Genomic DNA, 23,593 nt, shown 5'->3' with positions numbered 1-23,593 from the left:
TTGACAATACCTAAAGCTATTGTCAAATTATATTATTTTTTCTTTTGTAAAGACTAGAGAGCAACAACATACCGCTTCCCACTGGGCATTTTCCCTCTCCTTCTCAAACTTGGCGTACTCCCTGCGGTCATGGAGGGTGGTCAGGAGCTTCCATATCAGCAGAGTCAAAAACCCAATTGCCACAATGGCCGCAACCAGGCCGAAGACGATACCTGCAACAGTTGGACATGACACCACATATATTAAGTCTTGGTGAGCGGTAAACGTGCTGATAAATAACTACAAATCACGCAAAATTTTGATCCGCGGTATTCTTTTGGAAAAAATTGCTTATAATATGAAAATGAAAGCAAACTGATAAAACTCAAATTGAATAAAAGATAACGCGGGAAACATATAAGTGTTACCAACACAACGTTATTGCTATAACATAGAGACCAAATCCGACAACGACAGTTAATGTGCGTTGCTAGGCATTTATTTGATGAGGCCATGACCTTTAAGAAGTCTTCAAAATTAAACAGAATGTTCAGTTTTCCCCCCCCCCCCAAGAGCCTGTGGTTACCATACTGCATGTCATATACGAAACATCTGGAGACATCTCGTGCACGAATTGACAAAGGCGCAACTGCCCAGGCAATATGAACATGCGGACAAACCCACATTTACACGTGGTTCACCTTACTTGAGTAGAGGAAACGGAGACGTAGAGCGTCAGCAACACCTGAGACAGGTGTGCCAATGGGCACACCTGTCCAGGTGAGGGTGTGGTGATTCGTCTCAAGGGGTGAGAGGTGCTCCGATTGCGGACGTTCCACGTCTCCCAGGACGTTCCACGTCTCCCAGGACGTTCCACGTCTCCCAGGACGTTCCACGTCTCCCAGGACGTTCCACGTCTCCCAGGACGTTCCACGTCTCCCAGGACGTTCCACGTCTCCCAGGACGTTCCACGTCTCCCAGGACGTTCTACGTCTCCCAGGACGTTCTACGTCTCCCAGGACGTTCTACGTCTCCGTGTGATGACAAAGTAGGGGGGGGGGGTGAGGTTAGGCTGAGTGTGTGTAGCAGGAGTGTAGCATGTGTGCAGGTGTGTATGTGTGTGACACACTGACACATGCACAATGTGTCAACATACAATTGGCACATTGTATGCTGTGATCTATTGTCTATGTATGTTGTGAGCTGTGTTTTGTGTGTTGTGAGTTGTGATACATTGTCTAAGTTGTGTGTTGTGAGTTTTTAATGTGTGTTGTGATACACTGCCTATATGAGAGAGAGAGAGAGAGAGAGAGAGAGAGAGAGAGAGAGAGAGAGAGAGAGAGAGAGAGAGAGAGAGTGAGAGTGAGAGTGAGAGTGAGAGTGTGAGTGAGTGAGTGAGTGAGTGAGTGAGTGAGTGAGTGAGTGAGTGAGTGAGTGAGTGAGTGAGTGAGTGAGTGAGTGAGTGAGTGAGTGAGTGAGTGAGTGAGTGAGTGAGTGAGTGAGTGAGTGTGGGGTGTGTAGTGTGGTGTGTGTGTGTGTGGGGGGGGGGGTGTTGCCGGGTATACTGCACTCGGTCTCCTAGGTCAGGTGATGCCGTGTACCACCAGCATGATTAACTTTACACCTGCTCATGCTTAACATGTTCTCTAAGCATACAAACCTGTACAATTCTACGCTCCCAATGCATACACCTTCAACACTCTCCCATACTTACACTTTAACATACACACCTGCACACATGCTACACATACTCAGCCTAACCTTACACCTCCCTTTCATCACAAGGAAACGTAGAACGTCCTGGGAGACGTGGAACGTCCGCGAGCGCCACCTCTAACCCCTTGAGACGGATCACCACACCCTCACCCTCGCCATAAAAAAGCTCAGGTACTCACCTAGTTGTGCTTGCGGGGGTTGAACTTTGGCTCTTTGGTCCCGCCTCTCAACTGTCAATCAACTGGTGTACAGGTTCCTGAGCCTACTGAGCTCTATCATATCTACATTTGAAACTGTGTATGGAGTCACCCTCCACCACATCACTGCCTAATGCATTCCATCTGTTAACTACTCTGACACTGAAAAAGTTCTTTCTAACGTTCCTGTGGCTCATGTGGGTACTCAGTTTCCACCTGTGTCCCCTTGTTCGCGTACCACCCATGTTGAATAGTTTATCTTTGTCTACCCTGCCAATTCCCCTGAGGATTTTGTAGGTAGTGATCATGTCTCTCCTCACTCTTCTGTCTTCCAGGCGTCGTGGACGCTCTACATCTCCGTTTCCTCTACTTACTTGCTTATTAATACTTATTAAGAACATTACATTCCAGGGAAATTAAATGACACAACTGACCCAGTACTGGAGGGGGTTGTGGACACTGCCTCTCTTTCTGCACGAAGACCTGGTACTGCTGAGGGTTCGTCTCCGAGGATTCTATGTAGCGGTATGTGAAGTTAAAGAGGCAGCCTTCCTCGTCCTCAAAGGTACACAGACGGGCACCCGTGGCCACCTGACCTGTTCCGTCATGAAAACAAAAGAGGAAGTCAAGAAAGAGTACAAGTTAGTTACTTTTTGTTTGATCTGAATTAAAAAAAAAAACACGCCATAGAAAGATTCATGGGATTTGAGTCAAGAAAAATCATAGAAGCCGTAACTTGTATTAGCCTAAAGAAATACATTGTAACTAAGTGACAGGATATGAACCCGTAACGATCAGTTATTTGTGAGGTTTTAGGCAACCAATAAATTTCCTAAAATTTGTATTAACAAAACATGATACAATATCAGTTATGTGGAACTTGAGCTAGGGAGAACAACAGAACATCTGAGCAATAGGATCCAAACCTGTAAGAATCCGAATCCCAAAATACCATTCGTTACGTTCCATAGTTACATATAAAAGTTTCTAAATTTCGTTTAAGTCAGAATGTATAGTGCTTTATTGTTTTGTGAGTTATTAGTGTCCTGCAAACACTTGTAAAATGTTTGTTGACTGAAAAGCCTATTTATCATAAAATGAATTAAAGATAAAGCACATGGCATTATTCACAACATTTAAGAAAATATATAATAAATACGAATTCTGATTTTTATAGTAAAAAAAACTGGGGCACTAAGATACAAGACAAAAGTTTCAATACCAACAGCTTGAGAAATAACATTATCCAAGCGTTGAAAAGTGACGTCATTTTGTAAGCCAAATAAAAACAACTTCAGGTATCTATTATATATACATTAAACTCAACAATATTAATACTTACCGTCTAATGTATCAATTTTAACAGACTCGATGGTGCAGTTAGGACAGGCTGTGTCTTTCAGTTTGCCGGTGTTGAACTGTTGGCACTGAACGCAGTCACGCAGCTCTATGCACTTCCCAGCCGAGCACGTCTGTGATGTGTGTCAATATATTAGCTAACCTGACCACCTTCACAGTCTAACCACTTGGGCTGGACGGTAGAGCGACGGTCTAGCTATATGCAGGTCGGCGTTCAATCCCCGACTGTCCAAGTGGTTTGACAACATTCCTAACCCCTGTCCCACCCCAAATCCTTATCCTGACCCCTTCCACGTGCTATATTATTTATTTATTTATATACAAGAAGGTACATTGGGTTTGTGAGGATACATAGCATGGTATTTACAATCTTGTAAAGCCTACTAATACGCGCAGCGTTTCGGGCAGGTCCTTAATCTAACAGATAATTTTAAGTAGGTAAATTCTAGCAGAATGAATAAAATGATAACAGATACATTGCAAGAAAAAAATGAGATGAGAGAGATTAGTAAGTATAATAAAGCACATTGGTATATTAAAGCTCTGATTGATTGCATTGACAGCTTGGTTGGTAATTTAAATAAAAATTAATAGACGCCATACAGCAAATTGATAGCACATATAAGAAGACAGCAATGATCACAATGGTAAAGTTGTTTGGATTAGGTACATGAAGATTGGGAGATTGGGTAGCACTAGATACAGTGCAATTTTAAAGCAACAAGGTAGGAAACTATGAAGATGAAATTAGGTACTTTTTAGTTTTGTTTTTGAATGATGCAAAAGTTGGACAGCTTTTCAATTCAATAAGGAGGGAGTTCCATAGACTAGGTCCCTTTATTTGCATAGAGTGTTTACACAGATTAAGTTTGACCCTGGGGATATCAAAGAGATATTTATTTCTGATGTGGTGATAATGGGTCCTATTACATCTGTCCAGGGAGAGTTTCAGAGCATGGTTTGCATTTAAGAACAGGGTTTTGTAAATGTAGTTGACACAAGAGAATGTGTGAAGGGAGATTATGTTTAGCTTGTTTAGGGATTTAAACAAGGGGGCTGAGTGTTGTCTGAAAGCAGAAGATATTATTCTGATAGCAGATTTTTGCTGGGTGATCATGGGCTTGAGGTGGTTTGCAGTGGTTGAACCCCATGCACAGATACCATAATTAAGATAGGGATAGATTAGTGCATAATATAGCGAGATGAGAGCAGAATTAGGTACATAATATCTGATTTTGGAGAGTATATCAACTGTTTTAGAGATTTTATCTGATTTTGGAGAGTATATCAACTGTTTTAGGGACTTTCTTAGTTATGTGTTGAATGTGGGTGCTGAAGTTAAGTATCTTGTCTAGGAATAGGCCAAGAAACTTTCCATCATTTTTATCACTAATGTTAACATTGTCTATGTGAAGCTGGATTGCATTTGTTGATTTGCTTCCAAATAAGATGTAGTAGGTCTTTTCTTTGTTAAGTGTTAGTTTGTTGGTTGACATCCTTAAGTGGACTTTTTTTTTAGTTGTAACATAGTTGTAATGACTTGATGCTTTTCCCTAACAATTCCCTCCTTGGCCACCTTCTCCTCTCTCTCTGAACACCCCCTCATGTCCATAACTTATTAAACCATCTTTTGTTTACATTGTAACAATATTACTGTTTATATTGTTTAAACCATATATATATCAATGTTTATATTGTAAACATTGTTTTGGAAACAGGGTTGTTGATTTATGGAGCAGATCACCAGGTAACATAACAGACCGATGGAGTGTGTCAAGAATAGGACAGGCATACGTGAATGAGTTTGGGTAGATATAAATAGGAGCAGCCTCGTATGGGCCAACAGGAGGAGCAGGCTCCCCTTATTGTTGTGTTGGTAAGACTCACCGGACAATCCTCACAGTACTGGCCAGTGTAAGTGACGCCGTGCTGTTGGGAACACTTACACTTGCCACAGTCACACTTGCCGTGCCCAGAACACGTCTCCTGTGAACCTGATCAACGACAACTGTATCAAAACACACGCACACATATGCAGGCGACGTGTCACAATAACGTGGCTGAAGAATGTTGACCAGATCACACACTATAAGGTGAAGGGACGACGACGTTTCGGTCCGTCCTGGACAATCGACTTGAGAATGGTCCAGGACGGACCGAAACGTCGTCGTCCCTTCACCTTCTAGTGTGTGTGGTCTGGTCAACACATACATATATTACAGATGAAATGTACACATGCTAAACATTTTGTTTTCACCTTGTTAATGTTGCTATTCTGAGCCAGTGCATTGATTACATTTTTATGACCATAATGGTGGATATTTTTATTTACTGGAGGGTAGACGAGAATAGGATAGATAAATATAGACAAAAGTAGATCTGACTCATATCATCAGGCACACACCTCGCCTTCACATAGCTAATCTAAATTTACATTTATTTCTTTACTTAGTAATAATGTCTTATACAAATGCCGGCGATAAGTTTACAATCGGGCACAATAAAGACTGGCAGAAAGTTAAGTTTTTTTTGTTGTTAAAAGATCCGCTACTTGGAACAAGCAGTTCCAAGTAGCACGGGCTATGGTGAGCCCGTAGTTAAGTGTTGTTTACTAGTTTGACTGACCTGAGTTTTACACACCCTCTGACCTGACTATTTTGTGTTTTCGCAGACCTGAATGTTTAACACGTTGACTAACTCCAGTTATTTGAACATTTGACTGTTGGAACTTTAGTTTGACAAACTGCCCAGCGTGAGTCACGCCTCAGTTTCTCTCACTAACTGACGTTCCAGTTGCTCAGCTGACTGCTCAATCCTTTGTAGTTTAAGATTAACATAAGTTTTACCAGTTTATTTGACGAATTTAAAGTTTAACAGCCTGTTTTACAAGCTTTATCAGATTCATTTAGAAATATGTCAGAGTGTGGAGTGTGTGGCCGGGATGAACATTGTATATGCTCGTTGATTTGACTGTTTCAAACGCTGACTGACCTGAGATCTATTGGTTCTGTAAACAGACTGACTTGCTGATATGAAAGTTGGCCCGAGAGCTTAACCAACAGTTGAGTTGATCAACAAATGAAGCCGAAGACTGTTGGGAAGGCGAGATGGAGCCTTACCTTGGGGCCTGCAGGCCGAGTCATCCCTGCACTGGCAGAGGTCGCCAGTGTAGCCTTGTTCACAGCGGCACTTGTTGCAGTCACAGGTCCCGTGGCCTGAGCACTCGCTCCCCACCCCGGACTGGACACTTGCGGCTGTTACACTCACAGTACGTCCCGTGCACCACCTGCCATAACAACTCTCATTAACATTGCCGCCTATCACTTCACAATTGACGTTGTTGTTGTGTTTTTTAGACTCAGCTACTCGTTACACACAGTTGCAAGTAGCACGGGCTATGGTGAGCCCGTAGTGGACTTACCTGGCACAGGAGCGGCAAGTAGCACAGGCTATGGTGAGCCCGTAGTGGACTTACCTGGCACAGGAGCAGGGCAAGTACCACGGGCTATGATGAGCCCGTAGTGGACTTACCTGGCACAGGAGCGGCAAGTAGCACAGGCTATGATGAGCCCGTAGTGGACTTACCTGGCACAGGAGCGGGGCTGTAACTTGTGATAATTGATCATAACAAATGTATTAATAGATGGAACTTTGTGGTGTGGTGGATATCGCTCTCACAATTTACTCCTATACATTGCCTGTATAATATATTAATATACAACAAAAAATATATATCAAAGTTTGGTAACAAAGTAATTAAACACAAAATATTGTTCGCAAAGAAATGTTGAAACAATTTCAAAAGGGTTCAAAAGTTACACAAAGAAACTATAATTTACAATTGGCCAATAAACTGTAAAAACAATAAATGCTGAGCAAGAAATAAGTAAGAGACGCAACACTTGGATGATAACTGCTCCAAAGAAATAGTCACAATGTTAACAGAAATACTACAAAATCTTACGTTAACACTGAAATAATACGGGATCATTACTGCATAAAAAAGTACCTAAATATATTTGTTATTTCAGTGAGGAGGCAGGGAGTAGAGTGGTACTCACGGGTTTATCGTTGCAGACACACATCCCACAGCTGCAGTAGCCTAGTCCCGAGCACACCTTCTCCCCCTCCTTCGCCTGGCACAGCTGCGTGTCACTCTCACTGGGGACAACGTGGGTTAGTGCCACCCTCAGGCTCACCGTGCTCTCAGTCTTACACACAGGCACACAGAGAGAGAGAGAGAGAGAGAGAGAGAGAGAGAGAGAGAGAGAGAGAGAGAGAGAGAGAGAGAGAGAGAGAGAGAGAGACAGAGAGAGAGAGGCACACACAGAGAGAGACAGAGATACAGAGAGAATGAGTGAGAGAGTATTCTATTATGTTATTAACTAAGATATTAATCATCATAAAATCTTGCAAAACATCCTGCAATAATATAAATGTATTACTGCGGTTAAGTATAAGTTACACTCACAAAATACCTCATAAGTATCATCATTTTATGTGTGAGATACCACACAGCATAATTTTAACATACCCAGACAACTACTAAGTATATACAATAATTAAGTATACCCTGACATAGTGAATAATAACTATTATTATAAAAGTCAAATTTTAAATCTGGCTTGAGAGATGGGTGTAGAGTAAGTGCCTTAATAATTGTTCATTTCCTCGTCCCCAATATTTTCATTAATAATTTTGTAACTAGCGTCAAAAATTGTTATTTGCTTAGGTAAACGAACTAGAGGGTACAGTTCCTGAACCGATTATGTGCCTCTGTAATCCTTTACACCACCGCCCACGGGATGGGTATGGGGTGCATATAAAGAAAGAAATTGAAATTCTGGTGTCTTAAACTTAATCTTACAAGTATATATATTGTCTTGGCAAAATTTATATGTTATCCGTTCTTTTTATATAACTATACACACAACATTTGTTATAATAATAATTACCGTTGTCAGGGGACAAGAAGCCTGTTAGACTTATCTAGAGAAGTGGAAACTGGGCCTACGAAGGACCGTTTTGCTTTTTCCAACGGTCCTTCGTAGGCCCGGTTTCCACTACTATCCAGGTCCCCCTTAGGCCAACTACCGACCCTTTCACTACGGGCTCACCATAGCCCGTGCTGCTTGGAACATTTTGTTCCGAGTAGCGAATTTTAAACAACAACATACCGACCCTTCCCCCTCGAAGGATGTAACCCACAACAGTTGCCTAACTCTAAGGAGTCCCTGAGCCCATTATGTGCCTCTGTAACCCTTTCCACTACCGCCCACAAGATGGGTATGGGGTGCATAATAAATGAACTAAACTAACTAACTAACTAGGCTGCTAGGCGAAAAGACGCATCAGGTGAAAGGAAACGTGTCTAACAATTTTTCTCCTGTCCGGGGATGGAACCCGGGTCCCTGGGTTGTGAGCCGGGGACAACTGGGCATATCCCAGCATGAATATTGTTATAGGCGTTACTATACGGCAGAGAGATGTGTACACGAGCGGGGGGGGGGGGGTGCCAAGTTTACCTGTGTATATACATTTGTCTACTTTATTCCTGGACAATATTAGCACTAATGTACTGACCAACACAGTACTTGGTCAATAGGCTGTAAGAACCCTAGAGAAGGTGATAGGCCTTATACCCACCACCTCACTATAGGTGCTGGACCACCTCACTATAGCCAAGGTATAGTGAGGTGACCACTATAGCTTGGCTATAGTGACACAGTATTGACCTGGCCAAGTTCTAAGCACTGTATATCCCAGTGTGAGCAGTCCCTGCTGGGATATACATAACCGGTAGTGACCGGGATATAAAGTCACCACCGTTTCATCACTATTATACAACAGGTGAGAAGAAAAGGATGACGATGACGATTAAACCATCCAAAAGGTGGCACGGGGATGAATAGCCCGTAAGTGGTGGCCCTTTTGAGCCATTAACAGTATCAAGAGCTGATAATGGAGATCTGTGGAGGTGCAACTGCACCCTGCGTGACGGGAGATGTCTCCCGGACCAAGTGTGAAGAAAAGGAGCCACACACACACATTTATAGGCTATTCATGCCCGTGCCACCGCTTGGGGTGGCTTAATCTTCATCAACCAATCGGAGCCACACACACCTGTTATCAGAGTTCTCGTTGCTACACTGGCAGACCTCGCCTCTGAAGCCCTGGTGGCAGGCGCACACACCACACACCAGGTCGCCAGCACCCTTGCACGCCAAAGAGTCCTCCTCCACAAACTCCTACACAAACCAACAAGCAGACGATGAGTCACAATAACGTAGCTGAAGTATGTTGAGCAGACCACACACTAGAAGGTGAAGGAACGACGACGTTTCGGTCCGTCCTGGACCATTCTCAAATCGATTGAGTCAATCGACTCAAGACATTCTCAAGTCCTGGACCATTCTCAAGTCGATTGAGTCAATCGATTCAAGACATTCTCAAGTCGATCGACTTGAGAATGGTCCAGGACGGACCGAAACGTCGTCGTCCCTTCACCTTCTAGTGTGTGGTCTGGTCAACAAACCAACAACAACCACAGTTTCAATGTAATAAATATAAACAAATATTTGAAGACAAATATGAATGGGATATGTTTAAGGGTAAATGTTAATTGTACACTTGGAAAACTTCGCTTCAGAAATTCAAAACAGTTTTTAGTTGGAAGAAAATGTTCCATGCAACTTAAATCTTAATACATATTGAAAGTTAAGAAATTTTAAATTGTAAGAAATAAAAGTGGCTGAATGATTTAGGGAAGATCTTATAAACAAAAATGTTTGAGATTACACACAGCTGAAGAACTCAATTTTCATGTATCTAATAATAAGAACGTGACTTTTAATTTTAAATTTTGTTTACATATTTACACATACAAGAAATATTACCCAAGCTCTTCTGAGATAATTACTTTTCTAAGAATTGAATATGTAATTATCATTTATGGACATGCTCTCTCAGTGAGTTAGTGAGTGTGAGTGTGAGTGTGAGTGTCTCTCTCTCCCCACCCCCCATCCCTGTAGGCCTGCCACGGAAGGAAGGAAGACAGTACCGGGTCGGCACAGTTGCAGGAGCACTCAAACTCAATCTCAAGGATAAGGTTGTCTTGAAGAGTCTTCACCTCCACGACTGGTGGAGTTGGCGTCCGTGGGGCACTCACTCGCCTGTAATATACACATAACATTAAGCTCTCAACTCTCATATACAGTATTACATTTCCCACTCATCAAGCCATTTTTCAAGAAAAAATACTCATGGCGTTTTGATAACCATAAATACAGTAGTGCTTTAAATTATCTCATATTGTTATTCTTTAAAAATACGTTGAATGTGATTTCATCTAAATTTTGTACAAACATATATTACATGATTACATTGTTTCTTATTGAGAAAGGCTGTGCCTACCGTGATTTCCAGGAGAAAGTCGATAGTGTCGTTTTCCTTGATGTCGCCGCACTCCTTGGTGAGAACGGGAGCGCCGCCCCCCTTGCAGCTGGAGAAAGTAACGCACGCTGACGGCAGAGTTGGTGCTGTTGTCCGTCAGCCGCATTCGTCGACGAGATTTTCTGCGGGAGATCGGAGAGTGGGGAAGGTAATGTTGGTATACAATGAACACGTGTCCATTGAACAAGGGGAACACACTCTTAACACCACTACAGAGAACATTAATCAAGTGGGAGGACACTGTTAATACTAAAGAACATTGACTTGGGGGTCGGGGGGGGGGGGGGGACACTGACCGAGGGAGAACTCAATAATAATAATACTATTTGTTTTCGTTCTGTTGGTAATTATTTGTATTTGTAGTAGTGAGTAAATCTTTTACCAACCCGTCCTCAGACCAAGTCCATTCTATCCAGCGGACGACCCCAAAGACGCATTCATCAATTTTAACAGGCTGTTTATTCAAAATAGGATTTTTTTCAAATATAAATTAATATTATTATATACAGTATTAGCATATTGTGCAATGAAAAACTGTTTTTACACATGACTCACAACTCATGACGTTCGAACACATCTCGAACAAGTGCTTTGCTGACGACTTTTGTTTGAACCACAACGCTGTAAACAGCCCGTCCTCCAAAGACCCCAAAAGTGATTCCAACCACCCACCAAACCCCAGGTGTTTATAAATGAAAAACGGTTTACACACGACTCACAACTGATTTCGTTCGAACACTTCCGGAACAAGTGCTTCATTGACGAATTTTGTTCGAACCACAACGCTGTAAATGCTTCACCCACATACTACAAATACAAATAATCGCCAACAGAACCTATACACCTAGCCTAACCAATGCCTAAATATGCACAGTATGCCAATATATAACAATATTAATTTATATTTGAGAAAATTATTATTTTGAATAAGCAGCATGCTAAAATTGATGAATGCGTCTTTGGGGTCGACCGCTGGATAGAATGGACTTGGTTTATGTATATGATTATATTAACATATATAAAGAAATATGGATCACAGCTACACAAATTCCCGAACCGTGGGTAGCTGTGATCCATATTTCTTCACTGAAAGCTCAGACCTCACTTTCCTAGATCTTACGTCAGCCTCTGACATTACTCACTGACACAGCATTCTGAGTCAACTTGCTAAAATGAATGTTGGAGGATGGCTTCTATGATAGATAAAAGGCTATCTACATAACAGGAAGTCATCTGTAATGTTCCAAGGGCATAGCAGTGTATAGGGGGGGGGGGGAGGTAGAAATAGCCTAAGCTATTCTATCCCTTTGAGATGTATTTCTTTTTTGTCTCAATAAACATACTTGAACTTGAGCAGTGTATCGAGAGTTTTTGAACTAGGCACTCCATAGGGAGGTGTCCTCAGACCTACTTTCTTTAATAGGATAAAGCCCTAAGGGGGGTTCAGTTACTGAAACCATTATTGGTTTCCGTAAGCCTTTCAACCACGGCCCACGGGATGGGTATGGGGTGCATAGTAAATGACCACACTGACACAGTTACAAACACCTGTGGAGAAACTCTTACATTATATTGTTCTCGGACGAGTTCGACCACGTTGCGCGAGTCAGCTTCGAGCATGCCGTAGGAGGAGGTCTCTATCATGCCGGAGAGCTCCTTGTATAACAGCTCGTGGGCCGACACCGCGAAGATCACGTTGATGTTCTTCTCTTTCGCTATCTTATTAATCTGTCAGAAATTAAATACTTTAATTCAAGGTACGGTAATTATAGAGAGAGCACGCTAAGTTAGCATGACTATACACAATAGCACTTGGAAGGGATACGAGGACAAGGAGCTGGGATACGAGGACAAGGAGCTGGGATACGAGGACAAGGAGCTGGGATACGAGGACAAGGAGCTAGTATACGAGGACAAGGAGTTGAGATACAAGGGCAGAGCTGGGATACAAGAACAAGGAGCTGGGATACAAGAACAAGGAGCTGGGATAAGAGGACAAGGAGCTGGGATATGAGGACAAGGAGCTGGGATACAAGGACATTAAGGAGCTGGGATACGAGGACAAAAATCTAGGATACGAGGACAAGGAGCTGGGATATGAGGACAGAGCGACTGAGGCAAAGAATTTGGTGCCTAACCACTTGGACCATCGGGGATCGAACGCCAACCTGCAAGACGCGAGGCCATCACTGTACGAACCAGTCCAAGTGGTTAAGAACACCAATTTGAGTGATGTTAATATTGGTAATGACTGGTAGTTTAAATAATTTTTGTTTAAATAACAACTCGTATTTAATGTTTTAAATTAATTAAGAAGCATATACAGTATGATGTTTTTACTTAGTCTATGAACTTGTGACTTGTATTAAAAGCATCAAAGGAATATATTTTGTTCACCTACAAATTGAGTGAAGCCGTTGTCAACATTGAGATTTAAGTTTAATTATCAGATGTTTTGTCAAAGAGTACGCAGTTGCTGATGTAAACAAAGTTCCATTCCAAACAGTTCGCAGTTGCTGATGTAAACAAAGTTCCATTTTAAACAATTCGCAGTTGCTGATGTAAACAGAGTTCCATTTCCTCTTATAACTGGCATAACCAATTATTTAGTTTGGGAGTTAAGTTGGGGACTGATGAAACACAGTCTTCATCAGTAACAGGGAATCATCAAACAGGTTTACCTGTCTTGATGATTCCCTAGGGCGAAATAACAGTAGTATTTCTCAATTGGATACAATATATAGTACAGTATTGTGAGTCTTGACTCACCTGGACACAGTGTTACAAGTAATCGTTCACCTGGACACAATATGGCCACTGCTTTGCGCAGGTAAGCGGAGGTGTTTCTGATGGGGGAAAAAGAGACAATTGCACAGCACGATCCGCAGGCGCAGTGCGGGCAGTACTGGGTGGCATATAAATAGCTTTGGAAGAGGCCTGTATTATTATTCAGGGGTCCTGCCCTCACTCTTATTCCTGCCACGGACCGCTTCACACGAAACGTTGTCCCCAGCTCCTAGTACTTGGAGGGAGTACCGTGAGATTTCTCCCATACTCTAGTGTTACTAAACAACGCAGCGGCGCTGGGATGGAGCCGCCCAGGGCCTACGTAGTTAATTACACTATAATTACTATATAATTAATTATATAGTTAATTACTATATAATTACTATATAATATAGTTAATTACTATATAATTACTATATATATATATATTTATATATATATATTATATATATATCCCTTATTTACTGTGCTATATTATAGTATTAATGTTAATCCGTATCATTATGTTATTTCAGTATTAATTTATTATGACCATAAATTATTATTACGGATTGGCGTTGCTTTCCTAATTTTCATCTCCTACTCTGTGGCACATTGCCGTCTTGTCTGTTATTTACGATATTGATTTGTATTATTAATATTATTCTTATTACAGTTACTGATCACTAGTTCCCTGGCGTCGATCTAACTTTGCACCTGTTCTACAAGATGTAGCCGAAGTTCTCGGTGTACTGCTGCTCTCAGATGCTCATTGACAATCCAAGGTTACACTCAACGGCTACTTAAGGCAGATTCCTTGGCTTCTATTCAGCTCTATCATCCATTTGGAGGCCAACATGAGATGGAGACCAAGGGTAATGTTCCCCGCTCCCATCCTTAGTAATTTGTTGTATTTGTGTCGCGTTTCGGACACAAGCATGTTACAGATATGCCTTACAGAATTACTTTCTTATATTCCACTTATTGTTTATTTATATATCGGCTTGATATTATATATATCCGTTCTATGGTATATGTAATAATTATATATTATAATGATTTATTGTCTATTGTATTATAACTGATTATATTTGTTTTGAGCTATCCTTGTTGATTTACTTCTGGCTCTTATCCCGCCTTTGTTCCTAGCAAAGGTATTTCGCTCCCTTCCTTTCGCTGAAAGTTTTATTAGAATTATTAGTTCCCTTACACTGCTACAGTATAGTTATTATGCAAACTCTTATTCTCCCTCCTCCCCCAGTGTTTTCTCCGTGCCAGTGTTCTCTACTTGGGGTTTCATCCAGGTTGCTTATTAAGGGTTCTTATTAAATTCTGCATCCGGGCACCCCCCTCCCTTCCTCTTCCGCCTATCTCCTGCATACCCTTATTGGCTAGGTCTCCTCCGTATTAATTCAGCTAGGGTTTACCCCTCTCGACTGAGTTCTTGCCTGTCACGTTACCACTGCATGCCCGCTTCTGCCCACCCTTACTGCCTTATTACTTTCAGCCCGGGGGAGGTGATCTACGCGGCAAAAAGGTCGACAACCCGCTCTGACTGGACCAGGTATCGTTTCCATAGTCAGGAATCGACACCATCTCCGGATATTACAAGCACAGCGCGGGACGCGCGCCTACCCTAGCCTGGCGAGCGGCCCCGCCAGCAAGTACAGCCCGGTCCGTGCCACAGTGACCAAGCAAGACTTCTCCAGGATGCTCCGTGCCGCCCTTGCAGTATTAGGCCTGCCTAATGCCTCTCTGAGAGCGAACCCCTCCAGCAAGTACTGCCCGGTCCGTGCCCTATCCACATCTTCATCATCAGGAGCGCGGGCTCAGGGCTCATATTCCAGCGCAACTCAGGCGCCCCAGTCACCAGGCAAGATTTCTCTAGGATGCTTTGCGCCGCCCTCGCAGCGTTAGGCTGGCCTCCAGCTGATTACGCCCCTTTCCTTTAGAATTGGCAGGGCCACTCGGCTGTCTCTTGACGAGCTTGCCCAATGGCGATAATGGCGGTCGGCAGGTGGAAGAGTGACGCTTTTACTTCCTACGTCAGACAAGACGTCGTTGCTCTGCCGTCCTGAGGCTCCCCCACTCGCCCTTCGGGGGGGGGGGGGGGGCGGTCCGGCCTGCTGGCCTGCAGAGGGGGGGGGGTCCGGCCTGCTGGCCTGCAGAGAGGGGGGGGTGCAGCGCCGGTCCCCAAATGTTCCGCTGGCCGCAGCTACTACTTTGCCTTTACAGCCATTCTAGGTACTAGTAAGCCCTACCTTTAGTCAGGAAATCCTTATCTCCTTATTCCTTGGCGGTACGGCCTCACTGCCTGGGGTTAATTTTCTCCTCCATTTTCATATCAGGCTTTTCCCAGTCTCTTTATGTACATTTCTGCATGCCTGATTAATTTCCGTATTAATTAGGCTAGGGTTTACCATTATGTCTTTTGGGCCTCTTGGTCAGGCTTCATTAAATGTTATGTTGTTTAATCACATTATATTTACTCTTTGTGTCCTGACTGTTACACATAGTGTTATAGAATTAGGTTATACATTTGCCTTACTTCTAGCCAATAAGCTATTAGATTTCTGCAGATTTTGATTTACCTTGTTACTAGGCTATAAGCATACTTTTATTTTACTACGGGTGTACATTTTAAGTTGATTTGGTGTACTTAGAGTTAGCCACGGCTATGTTATACATTTGTTAAGTCTTACTTATAGCCGCCTCATTTACATGTTCTGCAGAAATGATTTTACTTGTACTTCTACTACGTAATAAATAAGCCCCCCATACTGTTGCTGTCTTTTTTCCCCTGATCAGAAAATACAGTGTAACGAGTACTCGTTCACTTGACTACAATATACAGTGTTACGAGTACTCACTCACCTGGGCACAATATACAGTGTTACGAGTACTCACTCACCTGGGCACAATATACAGTGTTACGAGTACTCACTCACCTGGGCACAATATACAGTGTTACGAGTACTCACTCACCTGGGCACAATATACAGTATTATGGGTACTCACTCACCTGGGCACAATATACAGTGTTACGAGTACTCACTCACATGGGCACAATATACAGTATTATGGGTACTCACTCACCTGGGCACAATATACAGTGTTACGAGTACTCACTCACCTGGGCACAATATACAGTATTATGGGTACTCACTCACCTGGGCACAATATACAGTATTATGGGTACTCACTCACCTGGGCACAATATACAGTATTATGGGTACTCACTCACCTAGGCACAATATACAGTGTTACGAGTACTCACTCACCTGGGCACAATATACAGTATTATGGGTACTCACTCACCTGGGCACAATATACAGTATTATGGGTACTCACTCACCTGGGCACAATATACAGTATTATGGGTACTCACTCACCTGGGCACAATATACAGTATTATGGGTACTCACTCACCTGGGCACAATATACAGTATTATGGGTACTCACTCACCTGGGCACAATATACAGTATTATGGGTACTCACTCACCTGGGCACAATATACAGTATTATGGGTACTCACTCACCTGGGCACAATATACAGTGTTACGAGTACTCACTCACCTGGGCACAATATACAGTATTACGAGTACTCACTCACCTGGGCACAATATACAGTATTACGAGTACTCACTCACCTGGGCACAATATACAGTATTATGGGTACTCACTCACCTGGGCACAATATACAGTATTATGGGTACTCACTCACCTGGGCACAATATACAGTGTTACGAGTACTCACTCACCTGGGCACAATATACAGTGTTATGGGTACTCACTCACCTGGGCACAATATACAGTATTATGGGTACTCACTCACCTGGGCACAATATACAGTATTATGGGTACTCACTCACCTGGGCAATAGATGGATAGTCATATATGTTAAAATCTGAATACTCATGGAGGTGGTTCAGGTGGCATCTTTCGTCATTGGGAGCGACAATGCCCGCCAGCTGCACCGTTGTCGTATATTCAAGTAGAATCAATAAAAAACTAAATTAATACATGGAGCCTACGTGCATGGATGCCTTGGTAAGCAAAGGCACACCCTTAGACATTATTAATCTTGCAGTAAAAATAAAATAAATATATAAATAAATTACAATTAATTTTACCGAAGGCAAAATCAAGTGGTGATTAAACCAACTTATAATTGAACAAATCCACAAGGGCCGTGATGAGGGTTCGAACCTACGTCTTAGAAGATCCTTTCGGACGTAGGTTCGAACCCTCATCGCGGCCCTTGTGGATTTATCAATTTGATGCATCACGCTATTGTGATTTCTGTGTGCAACTTATAATTATTTAATCAATTTGTGTTTCCCATTAAATTTTTAATTAAATGAACTATGAACAGTAATTTAAACTTATGGCAAAAATGCTGTGGGTAATTAGTGGGACAATATAATATAGAATTTATGTGCCTACTAATTAATCACTGTAACATATTTCTGTGTTTTCTAAACATAAATTATTATTATAACTAACAGTGCACGAGAATTATACTGGCAGGGTATTTAAAGTATCCACTGAAGAAACCTCAGAACATTTCTTTCTCACCTTGAGACTCCACGACACCCACACATGTCTAGACGTCATCCTAATGAACCACAGTATGACCACACACTTCCTAAGACACTCCCCAAACCTTCTATAATAATTCCAGAGTGAACTAGCTGCCTCCCTTATCCAACCCGCTCTTCAACGAGGCTACCATCCCGGCCCTCAACGAGGCTACCATCCCGGCCCTCAACGAGGCTACCATCCCGGCCCTCAACGAGGCTAGCATCCCGGCCCTCAACGAGGCTACCATCCCGGCCCTCAACGAGGCTACCATCCTGGCCCTCAATGAGGTTACCATCCTGGCCCTCAATGAGGCTACCATCCTGGCCCTCAACGAGGCTACCATCCCGGCCCTCAACGAGGTTACCATCCCGGCCCTCAACGAGGCTACCATCCCGGCCCTCAACGAGGCTACCATCCCGGCCCTCAACGAGGCTACCATCCCGGCCCTCAACGAGGCTACCATCCCGGCCCTCAACGAGGCTACCATCCCGGCCCTCAACGAGGCTACCATCCCGGCCCTCAACGAGGCTACCATCCCGGCCCTCAACGAGGCTACCATCCCGGCCCTCAACGAGGCTACCATCCCGGCCCTCAACGAGGCTACCATCCCGGCCCTCAACGAGGCTACCATCCCGGCCCTCAACGAGGCTACCATCCCGGCCCTCAACGAGGCTACCATCCCGGCCCTCAACGAGGCTACCATCCCGGCCCTCAACGAGGCTACCATCCCGGCCCTCAACGAGGCTACCATCCTGGCCCTCAACGAGGCTACCATCCCGGCCCTCAACGAGGCTACCATCCCGGCCCTCAACGAGGTTACCATCCCGGCCCTCAACGAGGCTACCATCCCGGCCCTCAAGAAGACTACCATCAGTCCCTAAACAAGGCTACCAACCCAGCCTTAAGACTACCAACCCGGCCATCTCCTGCATGGTGGAACTTGGCGTCGGTGGAGAAGATGACGATGCGACGCGCCTGCTCCCTCCACCCAATCTGCTCCGTACACACCATCACTTGCATTAGGGCATCGAACCCGCCTTCGGGAGAATCCATGTTGCCCGAGATCGGTGCTGCCTCTACCTTTATCTGCAGGTGACCAACAGCAATAAGAGAAGAACTTTTAGGAGTAATACACATTTATTGAGTGTGGGAGGCCTCTCATTCAGACCTCTGCCGATATTTAACATCAACTTTTACATTTTGTTTGCACACTTTGCAATTAATTATAATGATAACTAGTAACAAACGTCCTGTATTGCATCTTCTATGAATTTCAATATTTTTTGGCATTGTTACATCTTATGTCCTTTCAGGATAGAGGAGCGTGAGATGTAGGCCGTGTACCATGCTGCAGATGTGGCGCCACTACACACAGGCAGCTTATTGAGAGTAAGACAGCAAAAGGGACAATATATTGTTTAACACTTCAGGTATCTGGGCTGCCAGGAAACAGTTGAATAATATGGAAAGCAGTTAATGAGGAGCCAGCCATCCTTAAAGCAAGCCATACCAACCTCGCAAACAGAACAGGAACTGTTGTGTTTGCGAGAACACTTAGATCACATCATCTAACTGATGATGCAAACTAGGTGATACAATTCAGAACACCGGTACCTGACGTTGCCAGCATCATGCTGCGGGCAGAGATCACAACACTACATTCAACCCGTTCTCGCAAATTTAATAAGTCAATATTGACTTATTAGTTGCGTGCATAGGTGACATACTAAACATAATAGTTTCCCTTGAAAAGCTTCATAGAAAACACCGACCTTACCTAACCTACTTAGTATGTTAAAATAAGCATCTTATAGCTTCGTAATTACAATTGTTACTTAACCTATTATAGGTATAGGTTAGGTAATAATTGTAATTACGAAGCAATAAGATTATGCTTATCTTAACATACTAAGTAGGTTAGGTATGGTCGGTGTTTTCTATGAAGCTTTTCAAGGGAAACTATTATGTTAAGTATGTCACCTATGCACATATTTAATAAGTCAATATTGACTTACTAAATTTGCGAGAACGGGTTGCTACATTACAATTTAATAACTGCGGGTAGGCGTCTCCACTACCCGTGATCGCAGGCAAAGCAAGCTGCATGACAAGTGGCGGCACCACGCAAGCCTCTCCTCACCCAAGTTCTAGATTAATTTGAGTTTGTGAATATTCAGTGACTAGTGTAAGCGCAGTGTTCGTATCTTGCATGATACTGATGCTAAACAAAGTTTAATATGCAAGATTTTCTCACAGAAAATGGTGGAGGGTGCATGGAAAACTCAACACATGGCATAAACTCCAGTATAGATGTGTTAGGTAAATGTGAATGCAAACTGCGTGTGTGTGGCGAAGCAACACTAAGACTGTGAGAGAGCCCTTCCCATCCCTGACCTCCCGGTGATTCCTGCCAACACCTTCCCATGGATAACGTACAGTCGAAGTTAATGGTGTGCGATTACCCACAGAGGGATCGCACACAATTAATTTGGCCTGTTATCCATTTATTACTAGATTACCCACAGAGGGATGTTTCATATTTCCTTGCGGGCTATTCCTGCCCGTGCCACCTCTTGGGTGTCTCAATCAATCAGTCACAGAGGGATAGGGAAGGAAGAGAAGCAAGCCAGAGCAGACAACACAAGTTTGGCTGCTGTACTTGATCGTGTGTGCAGCTCATGTAATCACTACGGCTCAACACAAGAAAAGAAAATATAATTGAAGAGTAAGACTTGTGTTGTTCGACAAACTTTTGTGTAAGTCAAAACAGACACTATAACAAGAGCCACAAACAGCTCACCGTAAACTGTTTGGGGTCACCGTTGAGAGGCAGGTCATTTCTGAAGGAGTAAGGAGGGGCACAACCCGCACATGGTGCTTCCAGTCTGAAAAAATAACATCACAGATATTAAAATATACTCATGGTATACAAATTATACAACGAAGTAAAAGTGAAACAAGAAACTAACTTTCGTGTTAAGCAACACATCCGAAAATTCACAAACAACTCTTTCCTCCATTTTGTAAGCCGTGGAAAAGAAGTTCGTGTAAAACAGTGTGATAGTGGGTACAGATGTTGTGCTGGTTGATTCTTCATGGGTTGAATGGAGTGTCACCTTTCCTTTATTGACGTTTACGTTAAAGACGTCATTAAAAGAAAGGTGACACGCCATGCAACCCATGAAGAAGCAACCACCACATCACCCGTACCTCCTATCACACTGTTTTACAGCAACTTTTTTTTCAAGGCTTACAGAATGGAGGAAAGAGTACTGAAAGATATTATTGATAGGAACGTTATCCCCCACAGACACCAATCACAAGATACAATTAGCAATGCATCACAAAAACAAGAAGACCGCCAACTTACTTATGAAGACAACAAACAGAACGCCTTAAGAGAGATCAACGTCGTTTATGCCTTCACATGCCCACTTATAGAGACTTTCAGCCCCAAAGATCTCAGTGTATATAGGCAAGACCACAACGTCTCTCTCTCTAGGCGATTAACAATGCACAAGCAACAGAGCTCCATCAAAGAACATATAATCTCCTAACACAACCAGACCATCACCAGAGACATCTTAACAAGCAACACTGAAATAATCGACAGGTATAACGACAACAGAAGACTGGACATCAGCGAGGCCCTACACATCAAAAAGTCAAGACCAAGAATCAACAGCCAGTTAACATATAATTACACTCTACCTACCTCAAGACCCCGATCCAATGCAGAGACTGGATCCAATAACCAGCTTAGAAACACAAGTAGTCGCAAGAACGTAAGCTGCTTATGTTGATGCATGTATTACACCTATCAATATCCCCTATGTTATGACACTTCATCTACTTGTTCACCTCACCCAAAGAGAATATAAGCCTGTGCAAAAGCATGGTAAATTAGTCTTTGAGAATGTAAGGAGTGACCTTGCGAAATGCATCACTAGGCGTCAGACCAAAAATAAAAGTGTGGAAACATAAGAAATATTGAAAAGATTTGTGTTAGAATCATTAATTCAGAATAACCACATTTGAAAAATAGAGAATGCTTAACGGCTAATTCGCCTTCATCAGAGCAAAGTAGAATGAAGATCATCTTTATTCCACTTTGCTCTGATGAAGGCGAATTAGCCAAAAACGCGTTAAGTATTCTCTATTTTTCACATGTGGTTATTCAGCATACTTGGATTAGTGTTTTTGTGATCATTGTTGCATATGTTATATAAATATATATATATATATATATATATATATATATATATATATATATATATATATATATATGTCGTACCTAGTAGCCAGAACACACTTCTCAGCCTACTATGCAAGGCCCGATTTGCCTAATAAGCCAAGTTTTCCTGAATTAATATATTTTCTCTAATTTTTTTCTTATGAAATGATAAAGCTACTCATTTCATTATGTATGAGGTTAATTTTTTTTATTTGAGTTAAAATTAACGTAGATATATGACCGAACCTAACCAACCTTACCTAACCTAACCTAACCTATCTTTATAGGTTAGGTTAGGTTAGGTAGCCGAAAAAGTTATGTTAGGTTAGGTTAGGTAGTCGAAAAACAATTAATTCATGAAAACTTGGCTTATTAGGCAAATCGGGCCTTGCATAGTAGGCTGAGAAGTGCGTTCTGGCTACTAGGTACGACATATATATATATATATATATATATATATATATATATATATATATATATATATATATATATATATATATATATATATATATATATATATATAACATATATATATATGTGTGTGTGTGTGTGTGTGTGTGTAAATCACGAAAATTAACACGTGATGAAAAATGTGACAGTGTCAGTCCACGAAGGAAGAATTGAAACAGGAATTTCCTTAAGTACTTTCGTATTTAATAATACATCTTCAGAAGGGTGAGTTACAAGTACATAGATTTGGACATATATAGGCAGAAGAGAGGTAAAGTGAAGTGAGATACAATGATAAATATATGATTGGGATTGGGTGGATATAAATAGGAGCTGTATCCTATGGGCCAATAGTATCATACGTTGATATTAATAAGATAGTAGATATTAACACTGTATTAGTGAGACAAATTTGTATCAATGATCCTACTCAATTTTGAGTAGATCAATGATCTACTCAAGAAGATTTTCTTCTCGTCACCTCACTCTTGCCTATTTATTGCCCTCACCTACTTCCCTCACCACATACTGGTGATGGCTCAAAAGGGCCACCACTTACCAATTCATGCCCGTGCCACCTATTGGGTGGCTTCATCTTCATCTTAACACATTCACAAGGGAGACATCTCCCATCATGCAGGGTGCATTCGCACCTCCACAGATCTCCAGTATCACCTCTTGATACTGGTAATGGCTTAAAATGGCCACCACTTACGGGCTATTCATGCCCGTGCCACCTCTTGGGTGGCTTAATCTTCATCAATCAATCAATTCCCTCACCACACTCAGACACCACTCCTGTGCCAGGTAAGTCCACTACGGGCTCACCATAGCCCGTGCTACTTGCCCCGCTCC

At 42.5% G+C, this 23,593-nt stretch overlaps 1 protein-coding gene across 1 annotated transcript in view; it reads right to left on the bottom strand.

The window, feature by feature from the left end:
• Positions 1-23,593, bottom strand: part of LOC123747011 (integrin beta-PS) — a 46,329-nt gene that overhangs the window by 3,995 nt on the left and 18,741 nt on the right. Inside the window, 17 exon segments of the mRNA XM_069317350.1 lie at positions 73-212; positions 2,327-2,488; positions 3,235-3,364; positions 5,139-5,245; positions 6,371-6,494; positions 6,496-6,537; positions 7,313-7,412; positions 9,375-9,499; positions 10,312-10,389; positions 10,391-10,423; positions 10,665-10,760; positions 10,762-10,809; positions 10,811-10,825; positions 12,270-12,431; positions 17,343-17,441; positions 18,970-19,140; positions 20,855-20,939. Coding sequence (XP_069173451.1) covers positions 73-212; positions 2,327-2,488; positions 3,235-3,364; positions 5,139-5,245; positions 6,371-6,494; positions 6,496-6,537; positions 7,313-7,412; positions 9,375-9,499; positions 10,312-10,389; positions 10,391-10,423; positions 10,665-10,760; positions 10,762-10,809; positions 10,811-10,825; positions 12,270-12,431; positions 17,343-17,441; positions 18,970-19,140; positions 20,855-20,939 — 1,717 coding nt within the window.

This window comes from Procambarus clarkii, chromosome 87, assembly GCF_040958095.1.
Source record: "Procambarus clarkii isolate CNS0578487 chromosome 87, FALCON_Pclarkii_2.0, whole genome shotgun sequence".
NCBI lineage: Eukaryota > Metazoa > Arthropoda > Malacostraca > Decapoda > Cambaridae > Procambarus > Procambarus clarkii.
This window is presented reverse-complemented; position numbering and strand designations above follow the sequence as displayed.